The 13,266-nt window shown below is 38.4% G+C and overlaps 1 protein-coding gene across 3 annotated transcripts; it reads left to right on the top strand.

Moving 5' to 3' along the window:
• Nucleotides 1-934: 934 nt before the first annotated feature.
• On the top strand, nucleotides 935-11,891 carry LOC141907511 (equilibrative nucleoside transporter 3-like). 3 transcript variants are annotated; one of them, XM_074797185.1, is made up of 14 exons: nucleotides 935-2,179; nucleotides 2,774-2,942; nucleotides 3,130-3,211; nucleotides 3,408-3,544; nucleotides 4,083-4,177; nucleotides 4,296-4,346; nucleotides 4,429-4,514; nucleotides 4,667-4,715; nucleotides 6,426-6,520; nucleotides 6,823-6,912; nucleotides 7,021-7,129; nucleotides 7,220-7,305; nucleotides 10,433-10,629; nucleotides 10,954-11,837. In XM_074797185.1, coding segments are annotated over exons 1-14 (1,383 nt in total). In that variant the 5' UTR covers nucleotides 935-2,178; the 3' UTR covers nucleotides 11,090-11,837. The 3 variants fall into 3 exon arrangements, with proteins under 3 accessions (XP_074653286.1, XP_074653280.1, XP_074653295.1); XM_074797179.1 differs by lacking the exon at nucleotides 935-2,179 and having other exon boundaries at nucleotides 2,189-2,942; nucleotides 10,954-11,839; XM_074797194.1 differs by lacking the exons at nucleotides 935-2,179; nucleotides 4,667-4,715 and having other exon boundaries at nucleotides 2,189-2,942; nucleotides 4,429-4,518; nucleotides 10,954-11,891.
• The last annotated feature ends 1,375 nt before the right edge of the window (nucleotides 11,892-13,266 follow it).

The raw sequence follows: 13,266 nt of genomic DNA, 5'->3' as shown, positions 1-13,266 counted from the left end.
TTAACCTTTATCTGAAAGCAACGATTCATGAAAATCTCTTGAGCATTCTCCAAATATATATTTTGAACATACTTCACAATATAGAATTTGAAAGATATTTTGTGTGACTTACTTAAAAACATATATCAATTCTTGCGGTTTATGTTAGGGCACGTTAAAACGAAAAACTGGTTTTAACGATGCGTTAAAACGAAAAATGTAGAATTAGAAAAAAATTGGTGAAGACCGAGTGTCATTTTAATTTTTTTTTAATGTGGCCCGAATCAGCCACCATAATACAAAGTAGTTGATCTCACCGGGGGAGCTCAGACCACTATTCCAAAATCTCTCATATCCAATGGTTAAAACAAGAAATTCGAGCCCTCATAAGCGCGTAAATTCAGGGGAAATCCTGCTTATGGCTTATAGGCCGGCATATTTGCAACGCATGGAGGTGATTTTCGCCCCACATACCCAACCTAACTTTTGAAATAATCAAACCTTTAGAAAGGAGGAGTATCCAAGTACAGGTGTGAGCACATCCGAGTCGAATATCGAAGGAAATCCCCCACCATATTTGGTACCTTTAATCCAAGCAAAATGTCCATCATCAATTTGTCTCTCAGGACCAATGGGATTTCATACATATTACCGAAATTCGTTATCTATCCCATTTGCAGAATTATGGCAACTTTTATGGGGGCCCTCTGCTTCATTCTAGGTACTATATTTTTGGGATCCGGCCCTACGTATCTTGAAGCTACTAACCTATTATTGTGGTATGATGCTAAGAAACGGACAGTTCCTCAGTGACCAGTGTAATAATCTAACACTGCGCTTACATTTTGCAAGACTAGCTGGACGGTGACGCCGAGTCCGTATTGTGGCTGGATGGGCCATCACGCTTCCCCGCTGTTGTTGATCTCTGTTATGGATCTGTATTCTACACCAATGTTGTGGTGTTGGTTTGTGTTCTCCACTCGAGTTGTTGTTGTTTAATTCCTTCGAGTATTAGGGTTAATCCGATTCGAGATATTCCACTGTCTCCAGATTAATACTAACGACTTCTCGTGGGTCTATATTTCTTCCTTAATTCTAACATCAGCTTTATGATACAATTCTCACTCCTGCATACCTTGCAGCTTCCTATCATAAGCTTTCCCACCACTCTCGATCTTTTTCTGTACTGAAACCTCCCTTTTTAGCCCTTTTTATACTATTCTTATGTTACTCGCGACGTATACTTCCACATAGCTCGGTTTGTACGTATGTTATACGTCACGAGTTGACTACTTGTTTACTACTTATACATACCAGAGCTCAATGCTGCTGCTATATCCAGCATCCCTACCCAGATACCCACGTCACTTTCACCTATCGTTCAATGTCCTATGTGCGACGTAAGTATTTACGTAGGTTGTTTACTAACTTCAGCCACTGCTATGAACTCTGACTTCCCTCCCCGTTATGTAAACTACTTGTGAACTAATTTATCACTGCAATAATTCCGATTCGCTTCATTTGACAATCTCCCAGTCTCTATCTTTGTTGCGTTCGATGTACATTCGTCCGCGAAAAGCCATTTCCTCTAAATACTCTACAGTGGACGAGTACGTAGGAAGAGTTGATGTCACTGGGCAAACGGATACACTCACGGTTAAACTTAAACTTTCTCAGGTCTGTCGTCAAGTTAATATAAAGAGTCTTTAATCAAGCACATGCTGACAAACAATTGTAAACAATTCAATCATAACATTGGTTTTCATCGACTGTCTTTATTTACTCGTTTACATATTCAATTGAAGTAAAATCCCGCATTGAGAAAGAATACCTAATACAAGTATTGATGTTTCGACTCAATTGCAAAGCATTTTTGAAAATATCTTATATAATCTAGTCGGAACGTCACCACTTGCATTGCTTCCGTTTGATTATTGATTTTTTCCAATCATATAAGATACTATATAAGATACTACAAGATCTTTGGTAATCAGTGAATCAAAAACAGTTCACTATACTTTAAGAAATATGTTCGAGGGTTGACCTTTGGCTTATTGTGCTAAATGATAATGTAATTGTCATGCGCCATATGCATATGTGAATGATAAAGCAGAGAATATATACAATGGAAAAGAACAGGGGTTAGAAAATAAATCACCAAAATATATTTTTCTAACATCCACATCGCCTGATCATCACAGTGAGTACATATGTTTTCATGCTTGTCGATTTTCTGCATCAGCCTTAAGGATCGTTTTTCGCAGTCGTAGTGTAACGCAAACAAAATGAAGTACTAACACGTCAACAATTGATAGAACACATAGAACAATTCTATGTTATCGAAATCTCTGCAGAATTTCAGTGACAGTATAATTCTTCATTACTCAACGTGTAGTGTCATAAAACCCATCAGAACAATTTACAAGGCTTCGAGAAAGGCTGGCATTGACCATTGACCATATTTCAATAGGTTATCAATTCCGTAGGATTCGATATTTATTTGTCACATCTACACAGGCGTTGACGTACTCCCAAATATTCACGATTGACTTCACTTACTTTGCCTATCGCGTTAACTGAATCAATTGACGGGGATCTTTATGTGGAGTCTGCTACAGCAAAAATAGGTAAACCAGATGTAAATGTTTAACTTTTAAGATCGACTCTCCGGATGGTGGCGTTCCGATGGAATCATCGAATATATGTCTGCAAAGTCTCGTTAATGGAAATGAATTTCATTCCATTTTTCCATCCTAGACTGGATTTCTAGATATAATAACTATGTTACTTTTAGTGATAAACAACATGAAAGAAACCGATATAGATTACGGTAGTTTGCGAACTACTAGGAACACCGTTGAAACTGACACCGATAGGCGCTGTAGAGTGGAACGACTGGCTTTAGCAGACGAATCAACCCCACTGATCACCGACGACTACAGCAATGATGTGATAAAGGACAGGTACGTTGATATAAACTTAACCCAAATTGTGAAAATATCTATATCAATCTCGGTAATTTTTTCCTGGAAAAGAATTTCTCTCCGTTCAGGTAAAGCGCAACTGAGTAGAGTGCTTACCACCTAACTGCGTACAATCAATAATTGATTCCTGCTGACGACTGTATGACAATATACAGTACTTTTTCAGGTGTGGTTTGGTATTTTTCATTTTTCTCTTCCAAGGCATCGGAGTGATGCTACCCTGGCATTTATTCATGACCTCGAAGTCGGTACGTTGCAATTGAATTAAATGTTTTAACAATTCGTAATTCATATTGCCCTATTCTGCCCATCATTCATTTTAGACTTATCGTTAACTTTCATAACGAATAGTTGATTCAAAGTTCTCTTTACACGAATTACAATAATTGTACTACATCCACTATCACCTGTTCGTAAGGCCTTCTTTTTTGTTTTATCATATAGTATTTCACAGAGTATAAAATGGCTAAGGCGGGCAATGCAGATTACAGACTGAACTTCTTGAGTTACATTGGCATCGCATCCCAAGTACCAAACATGGCGTGGAATGGAATGAATCTTTTTTGTCAAAGGAATTCGAGGTAAATGAAAATATTTTTTTGGGATATAACATTGGTCTCGGCGTAGGATCTCTCAGCAGTCGATCATGATAATTTACCGCGAATCCAGTTGCCATCCAGTCGAAGAAGACCAACGCGCTCGATGCACGGAACAACGGAAATGCTGAAACACTGAATGAAACGTCGATGTTTCTCGTTTCTTGCAAACTAGCACGATGCATGGAAACGCTAGCACTAAAGCAAACATGTTTCTGTCTCTAGTTTGCCTCTGAGGTTTTACGGGTCGATTTAGGAAAAGTTTTCAATAAATCGCTAAGGTTTTAGGCCGTGTCAACAATTCGTGCGTCCTACAAACAAATTACTATTGGAACGATTAGAAAATGTATGAAAATGACGGAATTCGTAACGTGTGCCGTAAGCTAAAACAAAAATCAAGCATGCGCTTTGGCACGTGTGCGATGAGAATATCAGCGTGTGACAATTGAAATGTCTTTTGGGCAGTTCAAAATATTGGACTTTCTACATTTTCAGAATTTTTTCTTTTTAACGTCCCTTTCAGAAGTGGTTCTACTACTCGAATCGTCATCAGTTTACTTGTTTTGGTATCCCTGTTTGTTATGACAACGATCTTTGCCGTCGTAGATTCATATGAGTGTAAGTTATTTTCTTCGGAATCCTTTACAACCAAGTGTTGTCTTCATTTTTACCACTACATGGGTTTCACGGTGTCATTATATCTCCGGGTTATTTCTAATCAATCGATGTATTTAAGGGCCAGAAATCTTCTTTGCTGTGACGATAATGACTGTGGTATTAGTGAATGGTAGGTCTGCAATACTTATGGCTTCTAAGCAAGTTACAGGGCCTACACGTTGATGTGAGATACATATTCGATGCTATTTCAGCGATGAGTGGTATTTATATCAATAGTATTTACGGACTTGCCGCCATGTTCCCAAAACACTACGTGAACGCTACCATGACCGGTGCTGTGAGTAAGATACTTTCATATTTTGTATTTTCATGTAAGATATTTTCCGAGGAAAAACATTTATCAAACCCAACAGAGCTCTAAACCTTATCAAAATGGTCCGGTTCGTTTTTCATCTATGTAATACCCATCCATCAAAATTTCGTGTTTAGAATGTCAGTGGATTGGTTATGAGTCTGTTGCTGCTGGTCACTAAATTCAGTAAGTATATGCCAAAATCATTTTCTCGATCAGGTTCTGATATGGTGGCCTCCCGGGTAATGTCAAAGAAATTCGTCTATCGAAATATATAATTACCTTAGTTAAGTGAGCTCTCGGATTACCGATCGACCTATCGACAAGAACGCTTAGGAGGGGGAGGAGAATCGTCGATATTAGTTATTGACAAGAAAATCTTAAAGCGAAACGTACACGACGCAGGGGACCATGAAACAGAAACATGTTTCCGAGCGTTTTCCTGCGTCGTGTGCCTTAACAAAAACATAAACAGGAAACATGGTTTCGGGAACAAAGCCTCCGAAATCAAACATTTGTGTTACTATGTTTCTTAGTTTCCCTACGTCGTGTGGGTGTTAGCAATCTTTCATTCGCCTGGAAAATCTACCTCGCCGTTCTCAGACTGCTTTATTAGCTCCACTGTGACTGAAGGTCAGCGGAGATGATGGGTTGGGGGTTGTGCCGTCGTCGTTCATCCGTCAACTTTGACTTTAAATCGCTATTAGTCCGAAAGTTCTAATTGGATCATTTCCAAAATAAGTATGAATATTCTATAGGTTAGACCTACAAAAATATGGAGTCATGTTTTATTTGACCCCAGGGGGTGTCTTGCGGGCTGGGCCCCTAATTGTTATGAATCGCTCCTCGTCCTACTGTTTTAGTTGGGTCAAGATAAAACTTGGTACCAATTATCTTTTGGCCATGGTCTAAAACAATACAGAACTGTTTTTTTATTTGACCCCAAGGGTGCCCTAGAGCATGGGGACCGTATATCTATGAATCGCTACTTGTCCTACAGTTTTCATCAGATCATTATAAAACTTGGTACCAATGATGAGTGGCCCAAGGCCGAAAATGATATAGAGCAATTTTTCGGATTTGACTCCCAGGGGGTGCCCTAGTGCCTGGGGACCATATTTCTATGATTTGCTACTAGTCCAATAATTTTTATCAGATCAATATGAAACTTGGTACGAATCAGCGGTGGCCCAAGGCCTAAAATAATATAGAGCTGTTATTTGGATTTGACCCCTAGGGGGAAGGGTGCCTGGGCGCTGGGGTCCATATTTCTATGAATCGCTACTAGTCATACAGTTTTTATTGGATCAAGATAAAACCTGGTACTTATGATATGTTGACCGAGGTCTGAAACAATGTAGAGCCTTCTTTGGATTTGACCCCCAGGGGTGGCCAAGGTGGTAGGGCCTTCCTACAGTTTTCATCGGATCAATGTAAACCCTTGTACAGTCCTAATGATCTGTGGGATGGGGTCTAAAGCAATATAGAGCATTCTCTAGGTTTCACCCACCCCACCCCTTATATCTCTATGAATATTGTTACTTATCCATTCCGGGGTATCTGTAGCAATGGGACAATTAGATAAATAAAGAATGATGAAGTAAACATAATACAGCGGATATCAGCCGATAGGCTACTTGTTCAACTCAACCATTCACTTTTCAGGGGTTATTTTAATTTGGAAGATAGTACAACAGTATTAACAAAATCCTGTATGGCAAAGAATATTTTTTTCATATTTCAAATAGCGTTGAACAAGTACGAAATCACTCTCTTATCGCGTGTCATGTTTGTGTGTCTTTTCCTTCATTTCTTTTCCTAAGACATTATTCCTGAGATGTGATAAACATGCGGCGAAATTACTTTCATTCTGTTTTTATTCTGTTTGTGTTACAGGTGATACAGATCGATCATCGGCAATCTATTTCTTCATAGCGGGAACTTTAGTTTTACTGGTCGCTCTCGACACGATGTTAGCACTTCCATTTTCCGTACGTTTCGCCGTCTTAGTAACTGGTTTCTTTGCCGTTTAAACACGGACGAATGATTTCTTTTCGAGTCGTCGAGGCTTATCAAATAAAAGCCTAAGCGTGACAGGGTCGATGAGATGGAGGATGTCTAGTGGGAGTAGTCGATCATTTGGATTGGCATCTTAAATCATTTTTACTTAACTCAATTATCATAAATTGTCAATTTAACTATTTCCATCTTTTGCAACCTATTTGATCAAAGTTTGATAGAGATGTCGAACCAAACAATTGTTATTCAATTACTCTTAAATTCTTAATTCCAGCGATATTTTCGTCTTATCGTCTCAGAATCAGCGACAGCGAATACGTTCGCTCAGCACGAGTCATTACCTTACGGAAAAACCTTTAAGAAAGTAAGCGTTTTGTGATTTTTTTACGATGGAAATGAGAAACGTTTCGTGTATTTTCTTGTGCAGAAAAACGAACCACACAAATAAATCCCATCGATGATTGATTTGTAGATTTGGGTACAGTTGGTTGATGTGTGGGCTCATCGGTTTATTACGATGTGCGTCTATCCAGCCATGGTAGTGGATGTAAAAAGATTTAACGAAGACTTTTTCGTCCCCGGTAAGTAACGGTGAAGTATATTCTACATAGCAAAATGTATTGCGTGTTTTGGTATTCTGAAATGTGATGTAGCGATTCGTTCTTTTGAAGAATATTTGTACGAGGATATAATGTGCTATATGCTGTCCAATATCGCGGCCGTGGTCGGTAATCTCTGCTGCTATTTGTTCCACAAGGTAAGCTACACACGGCGAAGCTTTTAAGACCCAGTTGCTTAAAGGTTGACAAGAGCGAACCCGTTGGAAGCTGACATGGTGTCAGTGGGTAACCTCCAACACTACGGTGGCAATCGATGATTCTACTTATGGCAAGTGAGGAACCACTAGGTTCGCTATAGTAGTTACTCGGCCTTCCGCGTTCAATTTTTTCTACGTTTCGGTATAAATCGAATGGACTTTCTGTAAAGAATCAATCATTAATGAAAATCACCAATCACTGAGAAGAAAAATGAATTCGACGTTTGATAGTAGCTGTTACAAAATATGGAATCGGGGGCCTATAAATTCACAACACGGATTTACTGTATTATCAATGGTGGCCTATGAATTAATTGCAAAGTGCATGATGATTCATGTCCTCTGGTGGGATGGCTGGTGTTGCGGTTCCCCTTTAAAACTTTAGTGTTATTATGGGGGCTGTCCATCAAAGACGTCCAGGGCCGAATGGGAGGTGGGTTTTGTCATGTTTGGACTTTCATGGACATTGGGGAGAGCATGTTTGGACTTCCTTTTTCTCCTGCATTATCGGTATAAACCAGAACAAATCTGTTAGTGTATTAAATGGATGATTACTTTAACTTCGAATAAGAGGAGATATATTTCACATGTATATGTTTTCAAGACAATGTATGGAATAACAAACTAGTGGGGGCCAAAGTTTTGCAATTTTGTGTAAACGTCTTTTATGGGGAGCCCAATGGTATTTATCCTACCTACGTTTGAACAACTGATTCTTGATATTCCGAGATTATCAAATAAAAAACGCGCGTGGCTTTTTCATTTTTTTCATGCAAAAATTATCATCGCCGTCACAGCGAATTTTCAGCGATGCGTATTAGAAAAAAGTAATTCTATTAACGAACTGTTTCGCCAACGACAGGGTTTCACCATGAAAATGCAATTTGATGAAAACATCAAATATTCAAGCAGCCGACAGATTATGTTGCAGACTCAAATTCGATTTCTTTTAAGCAATTATACGAAGCCGAAAGCCGGGGATATTTCATTTAACCGTCGCCCGCGCGTTGAATTTAATATTTCAACAGCACATTCGCCAGTAACCTCGATTCGACGAATTTGCGCACTCTTAAATTAGTTAGGCGTTAGATCCGTTCAAAACGACTAAGAAAGACCTTTCAGAAATTTCGTTGAACTTTGAAGATAAGAGTTATTACTCCTGATTAAATTGGCCATTGTTATTATCAATAATGTCATTCGTCCACACTACCAAGTAAAGTCTGTCTATAACTATTAATAGTGTATCCATCTCCATCAGTATTTCCATGACCTTGAAGATGACCTTATAACTGAGGACAGGATCGAAATTAAAAAAGATTTCGCGACAAATTTTATTAGCTATTGGCCTTGGAAGGTAATATAAAAAAAATGCAATGGGAACTAACGCACGGTAATTTCGGAGTTCGGGTTCGAGCCTGAGCCGTTTGTTAGGCATAAGCCGTATTTACTATATATTTGTTAAGCTTCTTATAGTCTTAGTATTATAGTCATGGAGATGGTCAAACAGATTATGCGCGATTAGCATGATCAGGCAGTCGTTGACCAACTCCATGACTACACAGTATTTGTTTATACTTTCATTGAAATGTATAAAATGGATTTGTAATATGGTTTCGGGGTCACTCTCGATCTGACTCTCGATTCGACACTTTCACTATCGTCAATAAACTGGAATCATCATCATACTCGTAAACTAACGTGTCTCTTTGCGGATCGATCTTGGTTGTTTGGAGGATTCAGGAATCTTAAAGTTTTACACGTTGTCGCCTGTGGCTTGTTGAAAGTATTTTTTCACTTCTTTTTGTTAGTGTCTTTCTCCTTATTTTCTATCATATTTTGTCATTCTCCCTTCTCATTCATGAGGGTCTCCTTCATTGCGTCCAAACCACAAATGTCCAAAACCAAAATGTACATGTATTGTGCAATAATTGGTATAATGAAAATTAGATTCATTCATTCAAACACTCGTCGCCATATTTTACTGCATAAAATGCTGTTAAATTACCGCCTTCTTATTTCCAAAAGTTGTTGAATAAAAAGGTACGGATTAATCATATTTCGCCCATCAATTCAAGTGCAAATCATATCGTACAGTCAGGGCGGTTGAATATGCAGCGTATATTGACACATCGGGTAAACAGTAATTATAGATAAATTGGCTCTTAAAGTTCAAACCGTAAAACTCGGCTCCGTTACGTATGAAGAAAGGCGTTCAAGAGATTACTTTTTCTTCCGTAAAATCGATTTTGAATAAATCACACACACACGTCGCTAATCAGAAATATTTCTGGAGAATAATTGATGTTGGGTAATGACAGCGATATATGGCAAGTACAGCTTAAATTCAGAAAATTCTATAGAAAACGCTGCACTGATATTAAAAATATCACCGTGACACAACTATGTAGTGAACCCAAAACTATCGTGTCTGTTTCGCGACAAAGTATGGCCTATCAGTAAAAGATGAAGATGTCATTCTAGACTGAAGAAGGGTGGTAGCAACCACCCGACATATTTCTTATTCTTTAAATAAACTATTTAAATACGTCAACACATCGTGGGATTTTTTACTCATCGAATCTTGTCACGGATAATGTGATTCTTAAACGATTCAAGATGAAGATGTATTTAACTGTATCTGTTCGTCCGTAACACGAGTAAAATGTCTTTTATTTGGGTCAAAATATTCAATTTGTTATGGCAATAAATTGTTATATCGAGTAACCATGTTCCACTGCAAAAAAACGTTTTAGACTCATGTAGTTCCTTATGAACTTTGTTCTTGTGTTTACTCCCTTTGAATACGGTATACTATTACGGTATATGCATTATCATTTATTCTCTTCCCGATCATTCGATCGCTTCGACTTTGATGACTGCGAACAAATTATTACTAAGAATTTTTGAAAAATCTTTCAGTTACGTGTCAAAACTGAAAATTAGACGATTAATGCAACTTTAGTTAAGCAAAAAGATAAAGAGGCGATTGATTTTTCTTTCGAAACAATTAAAATTTATATTTTTTGGTGAACATAGAATATGATCTACGTATGACTGTCTATTCCAGCCATCGACTAAATACACAATCATACCATTGGCTTTGCGCGCACTGGGTATCGTGCTGTTAGTGTTGTGTAACTATCGTCCAGATACGCGATCGTTCCCCGTGCTGATTAAAAGTGACTGGGCGTTCATGATCGTGGTGATTGTGATGGGTCTTACGAACGGTTACTACTCCGGCCTGACGATGATGTACGCTAAAACGTAAGTTGAATCCATTGTTCGCAAAAAATGTTGATCGGCGAATACGTATGCAAGTATCTTTATCGTATACTCCTGTACCAGTTGGAAACCGAATTGATGATTCCGTTTATGGAATCATTGCTTATTGCATATGATACTGTAGAAGTGCGTAAATCGCTTTTGTCAAGTATCAAAAGCATATGAATTGAGGTGTAGCCTACCCCCAAGTACATTGTGGTTCTTGTGATTTGATATTCTGGTCTCTTTGTTTAACTCATCTATCAAACAATGAATTACTTTCTGTCCAAGTTTAACCTCATCTTTGAACTTGAATTACTATTTCAGAGCTGCCGGCTCGGATGCTAGGATGCAGAGAACGGCGGGAATGATGGCTGGATTTGTACAGAGTATCGGATTTTTCATGGGCCACCAGTTTACTTTATTAATCACTTATTTCGTCGAAAATCTCGCGATATCTTGATCCTAGATCGTTATCCAATTAAACGTGAATAGGTTATCGTTATTGATCAAATATTTATAACACGATATTGACGTATCGTGTGGTTGGTGTGTGTTCTTCGATTCCGACTATTAATGAGATACAGACCACATGCAAAAATAGGACCTAGCTAAAAGTCGCGCTGAGACATTCTGAGTTACGTGTCTATACCACGGATCTTGTGCGAAAAATCCGCCCGATGTTCTGCGTGCTCAGTAGACCTGTTCTTTGGCTATGATATTTTCTTGTTGAATTTCATAAACGAAAGACGAATAACGACCTGTTTTGACTGAAAACGCATATATGATTGATGAGGATGCTGATATTGAAATAACACGTCTGCACGTCTAAACGAGCAATGTTTACCCTTGAGTGAAATTCGTGTGTCAGCTCAACGCCCTCATTTTTCATATCACAAAATTAAGATGTTTATTTTGGGCATTTCTGGTGCATTGCCTCGAGCTTGAAATAGCGCGATACACGACTCGGAATAATGCCTGAATAGACCCTGTGACTCGCAATGACAAATGGAATGGCGCAACTTGGGGACACTCAATGATTACTGCACCTGACGATGGTCTCCGGTCAGTCCGAAACGTTATATATATATATTTTTTTATTTTTTATTTCCATTCTCGACGAATAAATTCTGTAATTATTCTTTTAAATTTGTATTGGATTTAAAGCATGGTAGAATTTTTACGTATCACGCAAGACGTTCGTTTCTAAAACGTAATCTGTCAGAGGCCCGTGCCCGCCAAGAATATGCCGATCATCCCACCGATGCCCGTGGAAATGAATCTGCTACCAAAAACTAGTAAATTGTACTCATTACGGTATAACGGTATAGATTTTCCACGTCTGAGTGTCTAATAAAGTACATAACTTTGATATCCCAAAATGGTCATGCAGGTTTCTATTCAAAAAGGCTAGCAAGAATTTTTCGCGAGAAAGTCGGATGCATTTGATCGGCAGCAATGAAAACTTGGGTACACTCAAACTCGCTGGTAGAATAACCGCAATCAAACGTGGAGAGAGAGAGCGCGCGCGATATAATAAAAATGCAATATCTAGAGATCAAAATTATCAAAAACCGATAATATTTATTGAATCAAAACCTGATGCCGATCGATGTCTCTAGGGTGATGCCGATGTCTCTAGGGTGAGATCGAAACGTCGTGTATTCCAGCATATTTATTTCATTCCATAGATTATCGGTTTTAAATAATTTTAATCTGTTAATATCGGGTTTTTATTATATCGTGCTCAAAATCGTCGTTGTAAATAGTGAATTTACGTTTGTGCGTGATCCTGTGGTTTCGTCGAATCAAACTACGATTTTAAGTGAATTTCTCCTTGCACTTCGAACATGAGTATCTGCGTCACGTTTTCGGCGCTATTCAACTCCTTCTGTGGCCATTTAGGCGCTTTAACTATTCAAACATCTACGTATTTTCTCCTCGAGATCATTCGTGAATACTTTATGCCTGCAAAAGCATCAAATACTAATTGTAATGGAAACTTCCACCTTCACTTTTTTGTAAAACGTGGAACTTTGATCTTCAATCCGATAACTTTCTTCTTCATTAATCATACATCAAAAAGAATCGAAATGGATTCACCATCGACACTACGTCTTTTAAAGTCAAAAGATATTTTCAAGAACAAATTCGAACAAGATTTATTTTTCTAAACACCGCGCGCACGCGTTATCACCTCCTCGTCAGCAAGATTTCGAACGTGATGGCATCCGGTTTCAGCAACGGTACGAAAACCTGATATCGAATCAAGAGGCTTCCTTACACCTTTCATCATTGACTCATCGGCTGAACAGGTATAATTATAATCATGTTCTGATGCGTAAGTTATGGTGACATGATTCGAGCCATAACGTAAAATTCCTGATTATATATGCAAATGAAATTGCCAGAATGCTGGAGTAAAACTGAAGTTGATTTTTATCAGTTTTATCAGTTCGCCCCGCCAAAACAAACGTTCAACCACAGCGAAATACTTATATTCGTTTTGGCGGGTGCAAAATAAGGGATTTTCAAAAGAAAAAAACCGACTTTTTTCGTTTTTGCGTTCTGGCGCCCTTATTTGCATATCGAGCATTTTACGTCATGGCCCGAATCAGCCTCCATAAAATAGCTGCCGCC

Source organism: Tubulanus polymorphus, chromosome 1 (assembly GCF_964204645.1).
Source record: "Tubulanus polymorphus chromosome 1, tnTubPoly1.2, whole genome shotgun sequence".
In the NCBI taxonomy this organism is placed as follows: domain Eukaryota; kingdom Metazoa; phylum Nemertea; class Palaeonemertea; order Tubulaniformes; family Tubulanidae; genus Tubulanus; species Tubulanus polymorphus.
Note: the sequence above shows the minus strand (reverse complement) of the source record. Positions and strands in the feature narration are given on the sequence as shown.

What these genes read in the sequence shown, in the direction of transcription:
- LOC141907511 (XM_074797179.1), top strand. Translation starts at nt 2,761, where the DNA reads ATGTTACTTTTAGTGATAAACAACATGAAAGAAACCGATATAGATTAC. An exon ending in GACTGTGGTATTAGTGAATG is followed by an intron (nt 4,347 to 4,428) that starts GTAGGTCTGCAA and finishes ATGCTATTTCAG; the next exon opens with CGATGAGTGGTATTTATATC. An exon ending in GCTGCTATTTGTTCCACAAG is followed by an intron (nt 7,306 to 10,432) that starts GTAAGCTACACA and finishes TGTCTATTCCAG; the next exon opens with CCATCGACTAAATACACAAT.